The sequence below is a fragment of the Entelurus aequoreus genome, linkage group LG01 (assembly GCF_033978785.1).
Source record: "Entelurus aequoreus isolate RoL-2023_Sb linkage group LG01, RoL_Eaeq_v1.1, whole genome shotgun sequence".
Classification (NCBI taxonomy): Eukaryota; Metazoa; Chordata; class Actinopteri; order Syngnathiformes; family Syngnathidae; genus Entelurus; species Entelurus aequoreus.
Window position 1 is genome coordinate 87,857,173 of NC_084731.1, and position 23,990 is coordinate 87,881,162.

Here is a 23,990-nt window from a genome sequence, read left to right on the forward strand (position 1 = left end):
GGCAGCAGTCATATCTTACCTTTGTATTTGCTGCCATCTAGTGGCCAGTTGTTAACTTTGCACCGTGGCAAGTTTTTTTAGAGGATCAATAAAGTTTATATGTTTATCTATCCGTTTATTACATTAATTATACAGAGGAGGTAAAACCCCTTAACTATAGAAAATCTTTTTTAATTGAAAAAAAAAATCTACTGATTTATTACTGTCCTGGACAGTGCTGAAAATTTTAAAGAAATACAATTATATCAGTTGTTAACAGAGCAATCATTAATACATTTTATTATTATTATTGTAGATGTGTTTCTCAGTGCAAATTCATTCATAAATGTTATTTTATGAAGTTATTTTTGGGGTTTTTCTGTTAACAGTTACAATAAACCTTCCAGAAAAGTTATGTAGCGTTCATCTTTGTAAAAAAAAAAAAAAAAAGAATACAAATTCAAACATTTGTGTATATTGCTTAAAAAAAATGTTTCCCCACTGTATAGACGGGTTCCTCTCAATAAATTAGAATATGGAGGGAATTATTTGTTTGATTTCAGGAATTCTTACCCAGAATAAGAGACCAATTAAATGCACAGAAAGTTGTTTAGGGTTTTTGTGCTGATTGTACAACAAACCAATCCAATCATTTACAATATTGTATTGTTTTGAGAATTTCAAAAATGTATTTCTATAATGTATATTACATTAGCTTGTAAAAATCTGGTTAGTGGTTAGTGAATCTTAAAAAAAGAAAAGAAACACTTCTACTGAAATAAATTCACTTTTCAAAGATAGTCTGTTGCACCAGTTTTTTTTTATGAATTAAGGCCCCCACAGAGGATCTTCTATGGTACCTCCAGGTAGGGTTGATTACTGATATTATTGTTATTATTGCCAATTTATTTGTGTTGTTTTGTTTACATTTTGATATGTTACATTGTTGGTTTTTTATAATATCGACTTTTTTCTCAAACAATTGTGTGTGGTAGAACCTAGGCTAATAAGGGAATCCTTGTTTTATTATACATTAATAATGTACATTGTTTTATATTGGTTTATTTAGTTTTGAAACATGTTTTACATGATGAAAACGTTTTCCGAGAGGCAAAATTCCCAAAATCACTTCACATTTCAAGTCAAAAGTAGCAGTATCGGACAGTCTCGACCTGTATTTACTTGGTTTTCAAAATAGATACCAAAATCCCCAGTTTTGCTCAACCAACCGCCATTTGCTTAAAAAAAACTAAACTTGTCTTTGTAAACAAGCATAGTTTTTGTTCCTTTCGTTCTTTTCTTTTTTACCTATCGTTTTATACTGTTATTTCATTTCTGATTGGTTAAAAAAATAAATAGAAAAGAAAACTGTCCTTCCTCGTGTATGTTCCGTTTTTCTCCTCTGGGAGGCGCTGCAGCCAAAGCCGTACAGTTTATTTAAGAGCGACGTACTTTGCCGAGTCATGTTTCATATGTTTTGTTATTTAACACGCTTGACGTCACAAGGACGGTCTTTAAATACGTATATTGACGTTTTATATTATTTTGAGAAAAAAAAATGTTAAACGTCAGAAGCGTTTTTTATTGCCAAGTACATTTACAGATATTAGGAATTTGTCCTGGTGTATTGGTTCGAAAACAGCTAAAATGAAGAACTTGTGTAAAATAAAATATAAGAAGGAATTGTAAAATATATAGAATATAATTTAAAAAAATAAAAACAGTGAAATATAAGGATAATTACAAAAAAGAAACAAAAAATTCCACACAAAATTATAAACGTGCGGCATACTCCAATACAGTAGGGGGCGATATGTACCTTTCAAGCGAGGGCTGCAAAGGAAAGAAGAAGGAGGCACGAATACATAACACTCACTTGTCAACATGTGTGCAGTGCGCTCTCTCTCTTCTCCTTGACTTTGTCCGCATTTCGTCCCGCTCAAGTTGTTCGGAGCTGAATTGTGAATGATCCCATGCGAGAGACTTGTTGGCTTCCTCAAGCTAACCTCTGACTGACCGCATCGTTCAAGCTGACCTCCAACAACAACAACAACAAGGTAACAGCTACACTTCACAGAAACAGAAACATGGTCTCTCCACTATTCTACGAATATCCTCATTGGTAGTCACCTTCATTTTGCTCCTCTTTTGGGAACGTTGTGGTCGTAAAGAGCCGATCAAAAGACTAGCATGTTATTAAAGGTTGTTTTTTTTAAACATTTTTTTTTCATCAAGAAAACAATCACCAATGGATCAGAATAATTTACATGTACACAAGTATTACTCTATTGGGGGTAACATTTTAAACCATAAATTTCATTTTTGTTAGGAGGTGCCATATTCCTAGGGCTGCGAATCTTTGGGTGTCCCACGATTCGATTCAATATCGATTCTTGGGGTCACGATTCGATTATAAATCGATTTTTCCCGATTCTCGATTCAAAAACGATATTTTTCCGATTCAAAACAATTCTCTATTCATTCAATACATAGGATTTCAGCAGGGTCTACCCCAGTCTGCTGACATGCAAGCAGATTAGTAGATTTTTGTAAAAAGCTTTTATAATTGTAAAGGACAATGTTTTATCAACTGATTGCAATAATGTCAATTTGTTTTAACTATTAAATGAACCAAAAATATGACTTATTTTATCTTTGTGAAAATATTGGACACAGTATGTTGTCAAGCTTATGAGATGTGATGCAAGTGTGACACTATTGTTTATATTTATTTTATTTTTATTTTTATTTTTTATAAATGTCTAATGATAATATCAATGAGGGATTTTTAATCACTGCTATGTTGAAATTGTAACTAATATTGATACTGTTGTGGATAATATTAATTTTTGTTTCACTACTTTTGGTTTGTTCTGTGTCGTGTTTGTGTCTCCTCTCAATTGCTCTGTTTATTGCTGTTCTGAGTGTTGCTTTTGGTTTTGGAATTGGATTGCATTGTTATGGTATTGCTGTGTATTGTTTTGTTGGATTGATTAATTTAAAAAAAAAAAAAATTTTAATAAATAAATACAAAATAATAGATTTTTGAAAAATGAGAATCGATACTGAATCGTATAACGTGAGAATGGCGATTTGAATTCGAATCGATTTTTTTCCCACACCCCTACATATTTCCATGCATCACTAGTTTGAATTTCCACTCACCTAACAATACATAAAAATACACAATCAATAAGAATATAATGCATTATTAAAAATTAGGACATAATAAAAATGTGACAACAAACTACACTACAGCTATTACATATCACAACAATGAACGATCCAAATAAAAACAAATATATAGAAAATAACTACAATTTAAAAAAAAGTTAATTTAAAAAACAGTGTATGTATGTGCATACTAGGGTTGTACAGTATACCGGTTTAAGTATAGTACAGCCATTCTAATTAATCATATTCGGTACTATACCGCCTCTGAAAAGTAACAACTTGGTATCGGATTGATAGCCAAATTTGTGGTATCATCCGAAACTAATGTAAAGCATCCAAACAACAGAAGAATAAGTGATTATTACATTTTAACAGAAGTGTAGATAGAACATGTTAAAAGAGAAAGTAAGCAGATATTAACAGTAAATGAACAAGTAGATGAGTAATTCATTTTCTACCACGTGTCCTTAATAATGTTGACAAAATAACAGAATGGAAAGTGACACAATATGTTACAGCATATTTTATTTAAGGACAAACTTGCTATAAGAAACATATGTTTAATGTACCGTAAGATTTTTTGTTAAATTAAAGCCAATAATGCCCCTTTTATTTAGAAAAGTACAGAAAAGTATCAAAATAATTTTGGTACTGGTACCAAAATATTGGTATCGGGACATCACTAGTGCAGTGGTTCTCAACCTTTTTTCAGTGATGTACCCCCTGTGAACATTTTTTTAATTCAAGTACCCCCTAATCAGAGCAAAGCATTTTTGGTTGCAAAAAAGAGATAAAGAAGTAAAATACAGCACTATGTCATCAGTTTCGGATTTATAAAATTGTATAACAGTGAAAAATATTGCTCATTTGTTGTGGTCTTTCTTGAACTATTTGGAAAAAAAGATATAAAAATAACTAAAAACTTGTTGAAAAATAAACAAGTGATTCAATTATAAATAAAGATTTCTACACATAGAAGTAATCATCATTTAAAGTGCCCTCTTTGGGGATTGTAATAGAGATCCATCTGGATTCATGAACTTAATTCTAAACATTTCTTCACAAAAAAAGAAATCTTTAACATCAATATTTATGGAACATGTCCACAAAAAATCTAGCTGTCAACACTGAATATTGCATTGTTGCATTTCCTTTCACAGTTCTTTTTGACAGACATTTAAAAAAATCTCACGTACCCCTTGGCATACCTTCAAGTAGCCCCAGGGGTACGCGTACCCCCATTTGAGAACCACAGCACTAGTGTATACATATACATTTTTTTAAATTAAAATTAAATTAAAAAAAAATGTTTTAATTGTTTTTTTTTAATTAAAAGAAAAAAATTAATCCATGTGGCCTAGGCAATTGCAGACACTATATCTGCATGTGCATAAACACATGGCTACCAACTGGGAATTGGTTGTCATCGTTCGCTTTAAAATGACTCGATTCGTTCGAAAACGTCACATCTCTACTGTAAAGTTGTCCTTCCCAGCAGGAGTCATGGTGTTGATACGCAGCTACTGTGAAGCAGACGCCTCCATTTCCCAGACCTGGGTGGATGGAGGGATCTCCCCCTGCTTCTACTTCACCCTCATCCCTGCTGTCCTGCTCACCATCGCCTTCTTCCTCGGTACCCTCCACTGCATTTTCTTCCAGAAATATGGCACAGCAATGGAGCCCAAGTTCATCCCCCGCTCCCGCCTCTACGGACTCCAGCAGGTGGTCTCCATCCTTCTCCTGGTTCAGTTTGTGGGTGGGATGGTGTGGCGAGCCACCGATGGAGGACAGTTGCCCGGCTATGTGGTTCTGTACGGCTGCTTCTGTGCCCTGGCTTGGGCTTGGGCCGTTGCCTTGCTCAGAATAGAGAGGCGACGAGTTCTTTTGATGGACCGGACGCGGGGACACAGCACGGCACTGCTGCTGTTCTGGGCAGTGGCGTTTGCAGCAGAGAACCTCGCATTTATCTCCTGGTTTAGTCCACACTGGTGGTGGGACTTGCAGGACAATCAGCAACAGGTAAGAGAATATTTATTGACGCACTCGCCACAATGTTAACAGTGCCGTATTTTTCAGAGTATAAGTCGCTCCGGAGTATAAGACGCACCGGCCGAAAATGCATAATAAAGAAGGAAAAAAACATGTACCGTATTTTTCGGACTATAAGTTGCAGTTTTTTTCATAGTTTGGGTGCGACTTATACTCAGGAGCGACTTATGTGTGAAATTATTAACACATTACCGTAAAATATGAAATAATATTATTCATTCACGTAAGAGACTAGACCAGTGGTTCTTAACCTTGTTGGAGGTACCGAACCCCACCAGTTTCATATGCGCATTCACCGAACCCTTCTTTAGTGAAAAATAAAATGTTTCTTTTTCAAATTCAAGACAAAGTTATATGTTTTTGGTAACACTTTAGTATGGGGAACATATTCTAAGTAACAAAGACTTAATTTAGAGTTATTTGGTTAGGGTTAGGGCCAGGGTTAGAGGGTTAGGGTTATAATAAAGCCATGCCGAATAAGGCATTAATAAGTACTTAATAATGACTAGTTAAGAGCCAATATGTTACTAATTTGCATGTTAATAAGCAACTAATTAATGGTGAATATGTTCCCCATACTAAAGTCTTACCATGTTTTTTTACTGGTGCACAAAATAAACCGTGCATGAACGTCACCTTGTTCAAAGAACAAAACCAACACAAATTACACACCTGCAAATCAGTGTGACTTCTGCTGTTGCCGTATCCGTAATACGCCGATAGGGAGAAGTTTTTATTTACACGATGAGTCCGGTGTGTCTTGACCTCCACCGAACCCCTGAGCCCGACTCACCGAACCCCTAGCAGTGTTTCCCATAAACTGCCAAGATACCTGTGGCGGTGGGGGCGTGGATATGGGCGTGGTCACTATGATGTCATTAAGTAATTTGCATAATTTACTACAATGATTTGATTTTCTCTAAAAAGGCTCAAAAATGTATACTTACTAATTAATAATAACAGTTTTGTTTTAAACGTCCATCCATCCATCCATCCATCCATTTTACAATATAATTACAACACTTTATGTACATATTTATATACAGATTTGAACAATAAGTTATTCACTGAAATATATTTATTAATTGTGGTTCTTACAAAAAATATATCTTATAAAATATAAAAGCTAAAATGTCTCAAAGCTCTGCCCCTTTAATTAGTGCATATTAAATAATTTAACTTTAGCCTACTGCTACAACCATATTATTTACCAGCAACATAAAGTGAAACAGAGGCAGAGGTGTCCTGCCGCAGTCAGTAACAAATAAACAGAAAACAGTAGTGGTGGTAGTTAGACACAGAGCTTCATCAAACATCTGATCCACTGAACAAAGAGCTCCAAAAATCTTGAACTTTAAACTGCCATTAGTTTTACTACCTACACTTCCTACTGCCTGCAGACTTTGCACCCTTTGTTATATACACATGTTGTGTTTCTAATATAAATACATTTAATAAAGTCAAATACAAATAAGGCAACAAGAGAAGTATCCTACACTTCTCTTTTGTAAAGTAAATATGAACAGCCGATATGGGCATCTACATCAACTATATGATTTGCCTGAGAAGCTGGAGAGGACAAAAAAAAAAAAAAAAGGTTTTTTTATTTTTTAAAAAATTTGTGGCGGACGTAATTCTTTCGTGGCGGGCCGCAACAAATAAATGAATGTGTGGGAAACCCTGCCTAGGGTTCGATCGAACCCAGGTTAAGAACCACTGGACTAGACATATAAGATTTCATGGGATTTAGCGATTAAGAGTGACAGATTGTTTGGTAAACGTATAGCATGTTATATACGTTATAGTTATTTGAATGACTCTTACCATAATATGTTACGTTAACATACCAGGCACGTTCTCAGTTGGTTATTTATGCGTCATATAACGTACACTTATTCAGCCTGTTGTTCATTATTCTTTATTTATTTTAAATTGCCTTTCAAGTCTCTATTCTTTGTGTTGGGTTTTATCAAATAAATTTCCCCAAAAAATGCGACTTATACTCCAGTGCGACTTATATATGTTTTTTTCCCTTCTTTATTATGCATTTTCGGCCGGTGCAACTTATACTCCGGAGCGACTTATAGTCCGAAAAATAGGGTATAAGTCGCACTGGAGTATAAGTCGCATTTTTGGGTGAAATTTATTTGATAAAACCCAACACCAAGAATAGCCATTTGAAAGGCAATTTAAAATAAATAAAGAATAGTGAACAACAGGCTGAATAAGTGTACGTTATATGACGCATAAATAACCATCTGAGAACGTGCCTGGTATGTTAACGTAACATATTATGGTAAGAGTCATTTAAATAACTATAACATATAGAACATGCTATACGTTTACCAAACAATCTGTCACTCCTAATCGCTAAATCCCATGAAATCTTATACGTCTAGTCTCTTACGTGAATGAGCTAAATAATATTATTTGATATTTTACGGTAATGTGTTAATAATTTCACACATAAGTCACTCCTGAGTATAAGTCGCACCCCCGCGGCCAAGCTATGAAAAAAACTGTGACTTATAGTCCGAAAAATACGGTAGTCCAGATCAAAAGCTGTATCAAAAATTCAGCTTTTAGAACGACACGGTTGCAGTGATAATTCAACAATATTTTTGGCCATTTTACCAAACCAGTGCAATTTACGTCCCCGGGAAATTAAATTCCATAAACGTGTGTCTCTAGGCTTTCACTCAGTCCTGTTAAAAAAAGTTGCAATAGTAAGTTTTGTAGATTCGCTGGTTTTAACTATGACTAAAATCTCAACACAGTCCTGGTAGCTAAATTAATATTTTGATGGGGGGTTTTTTTTGGTTTTATTTTTGTTCAATCACGGTAATGTGCTTAGAGCAAACATGCTATTGGCATGAATACTATCTGACTATATTTCACGTATTAGCTAATTCTATGCTAAAAACTGTTACTTTCAGTCCTGATACTCAAATGAGTCAACTTTGCCATAGGATCCTTGTACACAAACAAATATTGCCCGAAGTGGGACAATACACATTTTGAGTTGTGCGATATGAATACTATCAGATCTACAGTTGAGAAGAAAAAAAAATTAAAGATAATCTTGTGTGCCATTTGCAAATGGCACACATATTCTTGTGGTTGTAGTTTGCGGTACTAGAGAATACTGGTAGAACTGGACTGCATCAAGTGCAATTTTAGTTTATTTGTATAGTTCTGGGGTTGCTTTTTACAATGCACGTCCATATTTCAGCTTTCCCCACATTTGTGTTGTTAACTATTCAAATTATTGCTCGCTCTTCCCAAGTAATTGCACAATGTTTGTTATCATGTTTGATGATGGCAACTTTCTTAACCGTGTCAAAGGTTTGTCATTGAAGGCGTGCCTGCTTCTTAGTCATTCCACTCAAGTGCATGTCGTCAGTCTGGTTTCCTGTATAACAAGAATGCTGTTTATTTAATAATAATAATAGTAACCTCAGTGTTTCCCATAAACTGCAGAGATACCTGTGGCGATGGGGGCGTGGCTATGGGCGTGGTCACCATGACATCATCGAGTAATTTGCATAATTTACTACAATGACATGATTTTCTCTAAAAAGGCTCAAAAAATGTATACTTACTAATTAATTTTTACAGTTTTGTTTTAAACGTCCATCCATCCATCCATTTTACAATATAATTACAACACTTTATGTACATATTTATATACAGATTTGAACAATAAGTTATTCACTGAAATATATTTATTAATTGTGGTTCTTACAAAAAATATATCTTATAAAATATAAAAGCTAAAATGTCTCTTAAAGCTCTGCCCCTTTAATTATAGTGCATACTAAATAATTTAACTTTAGCCTACTACTACAACCATATTATTTACCAGCAACATAAAGTGAAACAGAGGCAGAGGTGTCCTGCCACAGTCAGTAACAAATAAACAGAAAACAGTAGTGGTCAAATACAAATAAGGCTACAAGAGAAGTATCCTACATTTCTCTTTTGTAAAGTAAATCTGAACATTCTATATGGGCATCTACATCAACTATATGATTTGCTTGAGAAGCTAGAAAGGACAAAAAAAAAAATTGTATTTGTGGCGGACGTAATTCTTTCGTGGGGGGCCGCCACAAATAAATGAATGTGTGGGAAACACTGAACCTACTCAACATGAATAGATGTGAGGTGCAGGCTGCACTCCTTTTTTTGCCGAGTCATTGAGTCAGTCTGACTTTCCAGGAGGCCACATCTTGCCCCTCCCACTCCAAGCACTTGAAGTTGCATGCATCACTCTGGCGGCTTTATCTTTACTGATCACTCCTTTTGTCCGTTTGCTGTGTCACATGCTGCACTTTCACCGCCATGATGTTGTTGTTGTTTTTAAGTGTCAATGAACCCCCCCCAGGTCCAGTTTGCCTTGTGGTTGATTCGCTATGTGGGCACGGGACTCCTATTCTTTGTTGGCATCAGAGCCCCAGGGTTGCCACGGAGACCGTACATACTGCTGATAAATGAAGACGAGCGAGACGTAGAGCAGAGCGCACAGGTGCTGACGTGCAAAAATGTAAACCTTAAGCTGTGTCCGTCTGTCCACCTGGTTATTCTGAATGGCTCGTTGTCTCCATGTCAGAGCCTCCTGGGCAGACCGGACCAGAACCAGTCCACCTGGCAGGACTTCAGGAAGAAGGTGCGGCTGCTTTTACCATACATGTGGCCTCGGGGTAGTATCTGGCTGCAGCTGCTTGTCCTTTTCTGTTTGGTGCTCCTGGGAATTGAGAGGGCAATCAATGTCTTTGTACCTATTTACTACAAAAATATTGGTAAGTACACAGTACAGCTTTACATGGTGCTCTTTGGTTTTTGTAATAAACAGTCCCTCCAGGAAATGAACGCAAATAACAACCAATCTTGGCGATTTATGCAGCGCCTCGCAACTTTCTCCAAAGCCTGCAACTTCTCCACACATTTTGGCCAATCAGCATCATTTTCGCCATTCAAATTTGTTTGCGAGCATCAACTGTTTACCCAAAACTTATGTTTGTTTCCTGTGTAGACGAAGCATAAGTAACAACCGGGAAAAAAAAATATTATTCTTTATTGCTCGAACGGCACAGATGTCGTCCTCCCACGTAGCTCAGAACTACTTTAGTTTCTGTTTACAGCGCTGAGCATTATGGGTAATGTAGTATTCAAACATTAGCAACAGACCAGCGTCCTGATTTACTAGTTGACATGCATTTTATATATTTATTTAATCTTTATTTATCCGGGGTAATTCATTTAAAAAACGATTCTCGTTTACGATGCAGATCCAGCAACCAGGCAGCATTTACATGTAAGAGATGTTGAAGTGTGACGATAATCTCTCATCTCAGTTACCAACGGAAATTACCACTATTGATCACTCTCAACAGTTCACAAATGTTCTTAACGTGCGGGGGTAAATGTGTTGGAACTAGAGATGTAACGATATGAAAATTACATATCACAATTACCGTGAACAAAATTATCACGATTATCATTATCATCGCGGTATTGCTGAGTGTGCTCAGTACGTACACAAACTTAAGTTATTTTTTTAATAACTAAAATAAATAGTGTCAGAAAACATGGCGTAGTGGGTAGAGCGCCCGTGTCAGAAACCTGAGGGTTGCAGGTTCGCTCCCCGCCTCTTACCATTCCGTTGTGTCCTTGGGCAGGACACTTCACCCTTGCCCCCGGTGCCGCTCACACCGGTGAATGAATGTTGAATGAATGATAGGTGGTGGTCGGAGGGGCCGTAGGCGCAAATTGGCAGCCACGCTTCCGTCAGTCTACCCCAGGGCAGCTGTGGCTACGAAAGTAGCTTACCACCACCAGGTGTGAATGAATGATTGGTTTTTAACATGTAAAGCGACTTTGGGTACTTAGAAAAGCGCTATATAAATCCCAGGTATTATTATTATTATTATTATTATTATTATTATACTATTCTGCATGTTTTGTGTTTTTTATGCATCACTGATAGTGTTTTAGTCTTGATATTTTATAGCTAAGCTTTAATTGTTTAAAATTTTGGTTTGTACTGTAGCACGTTAGATTTATTTAAATGAAAAGCGTGTAACAAGTAAAATATATTATTATTATTAGGTGTGAATGAATGATGGGTTCCCACTTCTCTGTGAGCGCATTGAGTATCTAATAATAGAAAAGCGCGATATAAAATCTAATCCATTATTATTATTATTATTATTATTATTTATTATCTCTAGCAGGCATTGTGGAGTCCTGCTCTGTTCAGCGGTCCTTGAACGCGCCGTAAAAACACCCTTTTCTGAATATAGAGCGATCACTCTGTTCTGAGAGAGCACAGCTTGTAGGTTCAATGTGCGCAAATTATTTGCTTTGTTGCTCAGACAGCAATGTTTATTTAAGGTTAGATCGAGGCATGTCGTTATGGTCTCTTGTTTTCATGTTAGCATTTAAGCTCGTGCCGGCACCAGTCAGTCCGTGAGTTTGTTAAAGTGTAGTTATCAATCACGTTTTGTTTTTATATTTTAATTTAAAACGGTAATACTAACCGTTGGGAGTTTTACCGCGGTTATCATTAATACCGTAATCGTTATACATCCCTAGTTGAAACATCCATCCATTTCCTACCGCTTGTCCCTTTTGGGGTCGCGGGGGGTGCTGAAACCTATTTCAGCTGCATTCGGGTGGAAGGCGGTGTACACCCTGGACAAGTTGCCACCTCATCGCACGGCCAACACAGATAGACAGACAACATTCACACTCACATAGTTGAAACCTAATAAACATAATGCGTTTATATAACTTTGGATTGGGGTATGTCGTTTCTTAATGGAGAAAGGTGTTAATGTCTTTTGTTTTTGTTTTAGCATTTAAGCTCGTGAGCTGGCAGCGGTCAGTCCATGAGTTTATCAAAGTGCTGTTATTAACAACTTTTTTTGATTATTTTTTACCTCGGTTATCATTATTACCGTTAATGGTTACATTTCCAGTTGGAACATTAATGAATGTTTAAGATGGGCTAACACTTTTCAAGTGTAAAACATACACGGAGAATGTCTGCAACTTGTGGACGACTCAGCAGACAGTGAACAATAAGGAGGTCTTTGGTGGTGTTTTTTCTGTAATTATAATTAATCATAACTATAGTTATAATTAATTAAAACAGTACAGTAGTTTGTCGATGAGCTTTGAGTAACTGCTTTTTACTGTCATTCAGTTACTTTTAAGTCAACCTGGTATAAATTAAGTAAAACATCAATTATTTATTTTCAGATTTTTGTTGAGACCCTGTGCTTTTTAAAGGAACACTTAAAAAAGTATACAAATTCATAAAATCACAGAAAATATTAAGCCTCCAAAAATCGCACCTTGTGCCACAACTTTTTGAAAAAGCTGCCGTGAATTCAGACATATTAGGCTGTAACAATCACAAAAAAAGTCCTGGAGGGACTGAATAACCAATCTGTGGTCCTCCCTCAGTGAATGAATTGACGGATGGAAGCAGCTGGCACACTCTGGCCACCACTGTGTGCATTTACGTCCTGCTGAAGTTCATGCAGGGTGGGGGGGCAGGTACGATCCACCCTTTCAATCTTCGAATGCTGAGTCAGCTCTGCCGAGTCAGCTCTGCCGAGTCATAGGAAGCCAAAAGCGTGCTTTGCAAGTGACACCGTCCCTTCTTTTACAGGCGCCTCAGGGTTTGTCAGTAACCTGCGCTCCTTCCTGTGGATTCGGGTGCAGCAGTTCACCAACCGCGTGGTGCAAGTGCGCCTGTTCGCTCATTTGCACGCCCTCTCCCTGCGCTGGCACCTGGGCCGCAAAACCGGCGACGTGCTCAGGAGCATTGACCGCGGCACCTCGTCCATCAACAGCTTGCTCAGGTGGGATGGCTGTGTTAATTGATTATTATATGTATAGCCAATCGTATGTGTGTGTGTGTGTGTGTGTGTGTGTATATATATATATATATATATATATATATATATATATATATATATATATATATATATATATATATATATCATCTTCCACGGCACACTAGTGTGCCGACACAGTGGTTGAAAAACACTGTCCTACATGACACAAAAAAATGCTTTTTCTAGAGTAGCACTATTGACAGCCTATACTGTACATGTATTTAAAACAATTTTAAACACAACTGTGCTTTCTTTATCTTTCTCCACAGCTATATTGTGTTCAGCATCTTCCCAACGATTGCCGACATCGTCATATCCATCATTTACTTTGTCACCTATTTCAACGCCTGGTTTGGCCTCATTGTGTTTGTGTGCATGACCCTCTACCTCAGTGAGTAACACCAAAGAGCGCTTCAGAGATCATCTTTTTGGCGCTGCTGTCATTCTCAGTCCTAAACTCTGCGTACCTGTCCACCAGCTCTGACCATCATCATCACAGAATGGAGGACCAAGTATAGACGAGACATGAACCAGCAGGACAATAACGCCAAGAGCAAGGCTGTGGATTCCTTGCTGAACTTCGAGACGGTGAAGTACTACAATGCGGAGAACTATGAGGTCAGCCGCTTTGAGGATGCCATCTTGAAATACCAGGTTTGTCAAAGGCCACTGGGAGGTTACACCCACTTTGCAAAGTCGGATGGCAGTGTGTATAACAGTTCCGTGTCCCCACACTGCAGTTGTCCGAGTGGAAGACCCAGGCCTCATTGGCCCTCCTTAATCAAACCCAGAACGTCATCATCGGATCAGGCCTGCTGGCCGGCTCCCTGCTGTGTGCCTATTTTGTGACCGAAGGAAAGTTCCAGGTGCTGATATTTACTCTGCATTTGTTTTTTTCTGAAAACACGTCAATACAATGTGAGCTTCATTTTTTTCTGTGTACATTCCCAGGTTGGTGATTTTGTTTTGTTTGGAACGTATATCATCCAACTGTATACACCCCTCAACTGGTTCGGCACCTATTACAGGTAAGAACACACAACTCCACTTTGACACATACAAACGTGTACTTTTGCCGTTTAAAAACAGAGTCTTTTAAAAACCATAGTGAGTTTCAAAAACTGTCTTTGGCCTGTTTGTGTGGATGGGTAATGCTAAGCTTTGTGTTTTGTGTCATAAGAAATATGCAACATTATTTCATGTTTTTAAACCTTAGTTAACAACAGAACATGAAGTTATTTACTTACAAGGTTGTTTTTTTTTTATTCCGCATAGCGGCAGATGCATGTGCGTACGCTTCATAACATGCACGGGCGGGGGCAAAAAGCCCAATGTTTTCTAGGCTTCATAAAAGTGTGCACTGATATTAAATGTAATATGGATTGGGGTGTAACCTCGATTTACAAACCCCTGTATTTGTGAACATTTAAGTTATTAACTTTTAGATTGTGCAACCCATGTCTCTGTGTACGAACGCTTCAGTCATTCATTTTGTGCTTGCTCGTATTGAAGAGATTGAAGAAGCCAGTTTCATACCACAGCAAATTTTTAATTGTGATGAGAACTGACTTTTCTGGAAAAAGATGCAAAAGCGGACTTAGGCTCAATTCGAATACCCCTCCTCTGCCCTTGTTTTTGCCTTCTCTCCTTGGTACCTCCCTACACTACCATCTTTTCTTTCTTCTTAGGCCTTTAAATTCCCTAAGGAACATAGGCCATTGATGAAACTCCTCCATCCCCTTCGGTCTTGTGCCTTCCGCTCCAGTTGTTGCCATGACAGCCCTTGCGCCTTCATCTCCTGCTCTATGGTTCTTCTCCAGGTGGCTCTAGGCCTTCCTTTCTTCCTCTTGCCTTGCGGGTTCCATATTAGAGCATGTTTCGTGATTGATCTATTGAATCTACGCAGTGTGTGACCAATCCAGTTCCATTTCCTCCTCCTGATTTGTGTTTCTATGGTGTCTTGTCTAGTGAGGTCCCACAGGTTGGCATTGGAGATGGTGTTAGGCCAGTAGATACCTAGGAGGCGACAGAGGCAGCGGTTGAAGAATGTCTGTATTTTGTTGAGTATGTTGGCGGTGATCTTCCAGGTTTCTGAACTGTAGAGTAAGGTGGATTTGACGTTTAAGTTGAAGATTTGCAGTTTGGTCTTGAGTGATATGTTTTTTGCTTTCCAGATTTTATTTAGGATAGTGAATGTGGTCCTTGCTTTTCCAATTTGGCACTGACATCCTCCTCCTACACTACCATGTGCGAGGATTAAGATGGCAGACCAGAAACCCAGAGAACCGTACAAATATAATAAGCGTAATTTAGGATTTTCATAATGACACTTGTGGTTTTAGTCTGACTTCAAACTACTGCACGTTAATATTGGCTTTAAACATAGATACACAATGAATAACATTGTATATACTGCAAGCAGATGTGCCAGCACTTGCATATTTCGCCAAAAACATTGTCTTCCAAATGTTGTCTTCTTTTAATAGAGACAAGCGAAAGAAAATAAAAAGAGCATGGTTTGTGACGGCATTTTGAAAGTAAACGAACATTTGTCACATCTGCCTTTTGTCAATGTTGGCAAACGGCGAGGGTTGATGACGTAGCGAGACTTGAGCGACATACGTATACATAAGAGGGGGAGGGTCAAATTGAAGATGGGAGGAGGAGTAGGAAGAATTCGAATCGAGCCTTATTTAACAGCGGAGTCGAAGACTACCTCTCGTTCAGCGACACCTCTTTCAAGTATGCACACTCGGCCCCGCCCCCTTGGATCCCATCTCGCTCTCTGTTTGCTCCATAAGAACAGCTCACGAGAGGACTTTGGCGACGTTAATCAGAATTAGCTTTATGTACTGTAAGTGGATTTTATTTTCAAAATGGTTATTATTATATTAAAAAAATGGTTATTATTATTGTGATTTCCGATCGTTTGTGAGGGCACCAAAGAGACTTCTGCATGTGTTGGCAGAGCAGTGCATTAAGGGGACAGCAGTTTGTCGTCGTTGTTGTTTTGGCGTGTTAATAAAGAGATAGTTAATTTATCAAAACCTTGTTATGTTTGTTTGATATACAGTACTGTATGGCACTTTAGATTGGGTTCAAATTGCACAAACTTTAACTAAAATATGGACTGTTGTCGAAATTTGCTTTAGTATATGAACTTTTAGATTCATGAACACTTTTCAAGAACCTATTCAGTAAATCGAGGTTCCACTGTATATTAAAAAAAATTATGAAAAGGGGGAGGTTGAGATTTGGCTTAGTTGTTGCAATCGGACAGAGATCTCAAGGACTGGACATGATTTAAAAAGAGGCAGGTTTCCAATTGAACAAAATGCGTATGACAGCCGATGACTGTTTTCATGTGGTGATCGTTTTTACACTGAAGAGGCGATTTTGAAAGTATCCGTGTTGATGTAGACATGGCCTCAGTTAAATCACCGCTTTCATCACATTTTTCTCTTTTTCTCTCAGAATGATCCAAAATTCATTTATTGACATGGAAAGCATGATCAAACTTTTTGAGGAGGAAGAGGAGGTACACGTGACTCTGGCAGGTGCTCCATCAACTGTGAGGCGCCTTCTCTGACACAACTTGTCTTTTCCCGTACGCAGGTGAGAGATGACGCCAACGCTGTGAATTTTCTCTACAAGACGGGAAAAGTCGAGTTTGAGAACGTTTACTTCAGCTACACAGATGGGTCGGTTCATAATTGTTTTTCGTAAACCCTTGGTGAAATGTCTGATGGGTCTACTCAGTGTTTGTTACTGTTTTACAGAAAGGAGGTACTCAACAACGTCTCCTTTACAGTACTGCCCGGTCAGACTGTAGCCCTGGTATGTGTAACACCGCCTGTGTGAAAGTAGTCCGCGAACAAAGCATCATGGTTATCTTTGCTCAACCTGCCGTAGGTGGGACCGTCAGGGTCCGGGAAGAGCACCATCGTCCGACTACTCTTCCGCTTTTATGACGTTCAAGGAGGTTGCATCCGCATCGACGGTCAGGACATATCCAAAGTAAGTGTGTGTGAGAAATGATTTCAGCCCTATGGCTTGTGTGACCCTAAGCATGTTTTTTTTGTGGCCAAATTTTGGATTTTGTGATCATTATCCATCCATCCAGTTTTGTACCACATGCAAACTCCACACAGAAAGATCCTAATAATGATCACTCAGGAGTGATCATTATTATTATTAGATTCCTGAAGAGCCCCTATCCTAAACAGCTCTTTCAAGTGAACAATGAGAACCAATTCGCAATTGTAATTTGTTGATTTGAGAGCCATTCTTTATGCAAATTGCCCTCGCTGCCCTCTCAGATGCAAAATCAGATTTATCGGCTTTATTTATTGGAGTAATGACATCCCCGAGTTAGAGTCGTCTCTGAAGGCAGTTAACTTAGGGTAGGAGTTTAATAAGCACCTGAACCTAATCGAGCCTTTTAGCCGATGTAATTGGAATCAGGAAGAGATATCCGCAGATGGAAATGAAAACAAAAATGTAGAAATGTCAAAGGAAACGCATCATTTGGATGCACTACCGCGCAAACCGCGGGGTTGATGACATGCAAGATAAAGCAGACATAGTGACGTCACTGTCAAAGAATGTGTAAATGGCACCATCCTGTGGAATGTTTACAAAGGAAACAAAAGTCAAATTAGATTATATATTCTTTTAATATATACATTTTGATTTATTGACCAAACTTTTTTCTTGCTACTGCCATGAGTGGTTGTTTCCTTGTTGAAAACAAGTTGCCAGTGGAGGTGGGACAGGCCTAAAGCCCAGCGGCAAGACCACCTTGCTGTAATTAATATATATATATGTATATATATATATATATATATATATATATATATGTATATATATACACTACCGTTCAAAAGTTTGGGGTCACATTGAAATGTCCTTATTTTTGAAGGAAAAGCACCATACTTTTCAATGAAGATAACTTTAAACTAGTCTTAACTTAAAAGAAATACACTCTATACATTGCTAATGTGGTAAATGACTATTCTAGCTGCAAATGTCTGGTTTTTGGTGCAATATCTACATAGGTATATAGAGGCCCATTTCCAGCAACTATCACTCCAGTGTTCTAATGGTACAATGTGTTTGCTCATTGGCTCAGAAGGTGAATTGCTGATTAGAAAACCCTTGTGCAATCATGTTCACACATCTGAAAGCAGTTTAGCTCGTTACAGAAGCTACAAAACTGACCTTCCTTTGAGCACATTGAGTTTCTGGAGCATCACATTTGTGGGGTCAATTAAACGCTCAAAATGGCCAGAAAAAGAGAACTTTCATCTGAAACTCGACAGTCTATTCTTGTTCTTAGAAATGAAGGCTATTCCACAAAATTGTTTGGGTGACCCCAAACTTTTGAACGGTAGTGTATGTATGTGTATATGTATATATATATATATATATATATATATATATATATATATATATATATATATATATATATATATATATATATATATATATATATATATATATATATATATATATATATATATATATATATATATATATATATATATATATATATATATGTGTGTGTGTGTGTGTGTGTGTGTGTGTGTGTGTGTGTATATATATATATATATATATATATACACACACATATATATATATATATATATATATATGTGTGTGTGTATATATATATATATATATATATATATATATGTGTGTATATATATATATATGTGTGTATATATATATATATGTGTATATATATATATGTGTATATATATATATATATATATATATATATATATATATATATATATATATATATATATATATATATATATATATATAATGATTCCCGGGCGCGGCACCGCTGCTGCCCACTGCTCCCTTCACTTCCCAGGGGGTGAACAAGGGGATGGGTCAAATGCAGAGGACAAATTTCACCACACCTATTGTGTGTGTGACAATCATTGGTACTTTATATATATATATATATATATATATATATATATATATATATATATATATATATATATATATATATATATATATATATATATATATATATATATATATATATATATATATATATATATATATATATACACATATATATATATATATACATATATGTGTATATATATATATATGTGTATATATATGTATATATATATATATGTGTGTGTATGTATTGATTGCAACATGCATCTTAATTGTAGTCTTAACAAATTTGGAGGTGCTGAAATCGCCATGTAAAATCACTTATGCTAATCAGCAGCATGTCAATAGCAAAACCAATGTATATTAGCATCAAGCTAGCACATTTTTGGAACAGTAAAGCCTTACTGTACTTACGTTGGCATCAAAAACTGCAACATTACCCAGAGGTAGTTTGGCTGAGTCCGCTCTTAGTGCTGCTGGAGTGATCGAGCATTGACGTCACGTGCAACTCAGGCACCATAATATAGCAGCTTTGGATTTAACATGAATCGACGCCAAGTAGGACCAGCGGGATTCGGTCAGTGACAAAAAAAAGTACAAGATTCGGTACCCCTCCCTAGGTCTAGGTAGGGATACACAATCCCTAAACTTATTATTGAACTTTGACAGAAAAATTTATTTTATCTCCGCGCTTTTATGATGTAGTATTTTAGAACTGACGGATAAGACCCTGATTTCAGCAAAGTAAGGTGGGGAGGAGACCAGGATGACACCGTCCGTTCTATTCTTTGTGTTCAGGTGAAGCAGACATCTCTGCGAGCGCACATCGGCGTCGTCCCCCAGGACACCGTGCTGTTCAACGACACCATACTGGAGAACATCCGCTATGGTCGCATCTCCGCCAGCAACCAGGAGGTGGAGGATGCCGCCATCGCTGGCGATATCCATGAAAGAATCGTGGCATTCCCTGAAGGTGATTTGCATTCTCAGTTTACAGCGGACATTTGAATTCCCAAAAGCATAATGGGCTGTAATGTTTCTCCGCCATAGGTTATGACACGCAAGTAGGGGAAAGAGGCCTCAAGCTGAGTGGAGGCGAGAAGCAGAGGGTGGCCATTGCTAGAACCATCCTCAAAGCACCACAGATTATCCTGCTGGACGAGGTGATGAAGCGATTTTAGTATGTTTTACATTTTGGAATGGATTTCAGAATCTCATAAGTCTGTAAACTTTTATTCCCCATTTTACTCAGGCCACGTCAGCGCTCGATACCCAAACAGAACGCAACATCCAGGCCTCACTAGCCAAAGTCTGTGCTAATCGTACAACAGTTGTTGTTGCTCACAGGTATCACAAAAAAAAAAAAAAAACTTGATTCTTTCCTTACCTTCGTTTGTGTCTTTATTATGAAAGCTTTTTTTGGATTTGAATTGTGTGATCTGAATTTTTTACACTTTGAATTATGCTGACAATTGAATAGAAATGTGTGTGCTTAAAAATTCAGTTCGCAAAAATTCAGTGGTAAAAAAAAAGAATGCACCGCGGAAAAGTTCAATTTAGAAAAATGTGTTCCTTCAAAACTCAAAACCCACTTCCCGTAAATTAAAACTGAAGCAATCGATCCCGTCTTAGACACAGCCGATGAGGTGTCAAGTTTGAAGTACCTCTTGTAAGGCCTGTGTCATGTGACCGCAAACTTGACACCCCATTGGCTGGTTCTGAGACGGGATTGATTGCTTCAGTCCTAATTTATTGGAAGTGGGTCTTGAGTTTTGATATTTTTAAACTGAACTTTTCTGCGATACATCTCCCGAATTCAGAGGTCTCAAGGTTGGCAAGTATGCTCTAGTACAGTGGTCCCCAACCACCGGGCCGTGGCCCGGTACCAGTCCGCGGACCGATTGGTACCGGGCCGCACAAGAATTAATTTTTTGTATTTTTTTTTTTTTTTTTTTAATGAAATCAACATAAAAAACACAATATATACATTCTATATCAATATAGATCAATACAGCCTGCAGGGATACAGTCCGTAAGCACACATGATTGTATTTATTTATGTAAAAAAAATAAATAAATAAAAAAAAAAAAATTTTTTTTTTAAATACACCCCCCCGCCCCACCGGTCCGTGGGACAAATTTTCAAGCGTTGACCGGTCCGCAGCTACAAAAAGGTTGGGGACCACTGCTCTAGTATACTCTGGACTGAAGCTGTGTGCCTTCATTGTTTTTGTAGCTGTTGTTTTGAGGCATGTTTAAAATAATAATAATAATAATGCATTTGTGAAAGTCAAAGTATAGTATTTCCTATAGTTACAGTATAATGGGTATGAGGATTATCTCAGGGAGAGCATGTCCCAAATTCCAAGCTGTTTTGAGGCATGTTAAAAAAATTAATGCACTTTGTGACTTCAATAATAAATATGGCAGTGCCATGTTGGCACTTTTTCCATAACTGGAGTTGAAGTTGTTCTCTTATTTTGGAAAACCTTGTTTTTGATTGATTGATTGAAACTTGTATTAGTAGATTGCACAGTACAGTACATATTCCGTACAATTGACCACTAAATGGTAACACCCGAATAAGTTTTTCAACTTGTTTAAGTCGCGGTCCACGTTAATCAATTCATGGTAAAGTTACATTGTTTAATGCATCCAGCGGGGCATCAACAAAATTAGGCATAATAATGTGTTAATTCCACGACTGTATATATCGGTATCGGTTGATATTGGAATCGGTAATCAAGAGTTGGACAATATCGGAATATCGGATATCTGCAAAAAAGCCATTATCGGACATCTCTAGTTTTATTATTTCAAAACTGAACTTTTCTGTGATACATTTTTATTTTTATTTTTTTTAATTTTAGATTTTTGGGGGTTTTTTGAAACAACAAATACTTCTGCACTAAAATTACAAATTTTAAAACACTGTATTTTGACAAACTGAATTTTTTAACACAAAAAGTTCACTCACAAATTTCTATTGAATGAAATTGTCGTCATAATTTGGTGTTAAAAAATTCTGTTCACAAAATTAAAATGCAAAAAATGTTGGTGTGGAAAAAAAAGCTTTAGTAGTAAAGACACAGATTAACCTTCATATTGTAGCTAACAAACACTGTTCATAGGTTGTCCACAATCATTGGAGCAGACCAGATTTTGGTCATCCGCGATGGTCGGATTGCTGAGCGAGGACGGTGAGTGCTGTATTTTCAATGATAGAAGTCTCCTCTGTGACTTATCAGTGAAAGCACCTTCTTTCTGTTGAAGACACGAGGAGCTGCTGCACAAGGGAGGCCTTTATGCAGACATGTGGACAAATCAACAGCAGGCCCAGGACTTGGATTCCTCATCCGAGACGGAGGCCAAAGACTCCCAGTCTGAGAAACTGCAGCCGCCGTCTTCTTCTCCATCAGGCCACCATGAATAGGGCTGGGGGGGTTATAGGGCAGCAGAATGAACGGCAGAATCGACTCTTAAATGCGGAAATTGACGTATTGTGACTGAAATGCTGTCAACGTTAGGATAAGGAACGTTTGTCCGGGGGGGATAAATGTTTACTCCAGCCGAGAAGCCAGCACCCACCACCCTGCTCTCTGCCTGTCTCCGGGACACCTGTCACTCTGACCTCAAAGTGTGTAAAAGGTGATTTTTTTTTTCTTTTTGTGCAAATTTTGATGACTACTTGTCATCCAAAAAAAAAAAACACTGTGCAACTCCTGCTATTGCTAATGCGAGCAAGTTGGCTGTTATGGACGCGACCATCTTTAACACCTTAGTTGGTACATTTTCTGACACTATAGTTTGGCCACCGGTGTTGAAATAATAACTGGTGCTTTCTTTTACTTGAATGCATGTCAACTTAAAGCGTTTGATATGTTATTGTGCTTTTTCATATTTAATTTGCTATCTACTTTATAACAATTCTGAGCTAATCTCTATATTTAGTACAGATACTTTAAAACTGGTTCATAACAAAATAAAAAATGTTAATATTAATCAAGATCTGATGATCTAATGAAAAAAAATATATTTATATTTTTTGCCATATCACCCAGCCCGTACCATGACCATTGAATGTTCTTTTGGTTATTGTGACAAGAACCCGTTTTATACTGATATTTATTTGAGATATGTCAGCTTGATGTCGGGATTTTTTTTTTAAATTTATTTAAAATTGTGTTTACTATTTACTATATGTATTTAGTGTTCCCTTTGTTGGGATTCAATCTTTTTTTTTCTAGAAAGAAAAAATATCCATGGTAAAGTGGGAAATATTTTTTATATATGTTTTACAATCGCTTGGTTGTCAGTCCTTGAATGTATCTTTTTCCAGACATGTACCTACTTAATAAAGCCATATTTTGTGACACATAGGTGTGAGCTTTTTATATAAGACGGAGTGAAAGCTTCTCACTAATGACAGAAGTGTTTTGTCTCACCAAGCAGGCACAAGACATTGATACAACGTTGATTATACATACATGTTCTTTAAAACTGACTTTGAAACATCGTTGAAAAATAGTTGTATTTGTAAATTGTGACAACGTTGATGTCCAACGTTGGATCCACGTTGTTGGTTGGGAAATGACCACAAATCAAAGGTCAAATCGACGTCAAAAAGCATGTTTTTTCAACGTTACGTTTGAGTTGCTCAACGTCAGGACTTAATATAACCAGTTCTCAATGTTGTTTTAATGTCTTGTGACTGCTGGGTAAATCTTTACTTCAAAAAAAAAAAGCCAGCATGTAGTAGCAACATTACCTCTTGTTGGAAGTAAAGATGAGTCATTACAAATAAAATATGTGAGGCATAAATTTAAAGCAAGAAAAAAAACGTCTGCATTTTTTTTTAATGGATATTTTTTTATCAATTTTCCCCTCATATAGGAAATTTTACTGGAAAAAGGGGTTTTTATTGGAATAAAATTAAGTTACCACAGTTCTCCCAATTTT

The 23,990-nt window shown here is 37.1% G+C and overlaps 1 protein-coding gene across 3 annotated transcripts; it reads left to right on the plus strand.

The window, feature by feature from the left end:
* Positions 1-1,792: 1,792 nt before the first annotated feature.
* abcb6a (ATP-binding cassette, sub-family B (MDR/TAP), member 6a) lies at positions 1,793-23,420 on the plus strand. Of its 3 annotated transcripts, none has more exons than XM_062060258.1 (19): positions 1,793-2,036; positions 4,655-5,172; positions 9,587-9,727; positions 9,812-10,001; positions 12,673-12,765; positions 12,881-13,073; positions 13,379-13,500; positions 13,588-13,763; positions 13,850-13,975; positions 14,061-14,137; positions 16,584-16,647; positions 16,725-16,810; positions 16,889-16,946; positions 17,022-17,126; positions 19,830-20,004; positions 20,082-20,194; positions 20,284-20,378; positions 22,163-22,231; positions 22,305-23,420. In XM_062060258.1, the coding sequence occupies exons 2-19, from the start codon at positions 4,657-4,659 to the stop codon at positions 22,462-22,464; spliced, it is 2,559 nt and encodes an 852-aa protein (XP_061916242.1). In that variant the 5' UTR covers positions 1,793-2,036; positions 4,655-4,656; the 3' UTR covers positions 22,465-23,420. The 3 variants fall into 3 exon arrangements, with proteins under 3 accessions (XP_061916242.1, XP_061916225.1, XP_061916233.1); XM_062060241.1 differs by having other exon boundaries at positions 1,794-2,036; positions 4,649-5,172; XM_062060249.1 differs by having other exon boundaries at positions 1,794-2,036; positions 4,652-5,172.
* Positions 23,421-23,990: the final 570 nt, after the last annotated feature.

What these genes read in the sequence shown, in the direction of transcription:
- abcb6a (XM_062060258.1), top strand. Translation starts at nt 4,657, where the DNA reads ATGGTGTTGATACGCAGCTACTGTGAAGCAGACGCCTCCATTTCCCAG. An exon ending in CATGCAGGGTGGGGGGGCAG is followed by an intron (nt 12,766 to 12,880) that starts GTACGATCCACC and finishes CTTCTTTTACAG; the next exon opens with GCGCCTCAGGGTTTGTCAGT. An exon ending in CCGGTCAGACTGTAGCCCTG is followed by an intron (nt 16,947 to 17,021) that starts GTATGTGTAACA and finishes AACCTGCCGTAG; the next exon opens with GTGGGACCGTCAGGGTCCGG.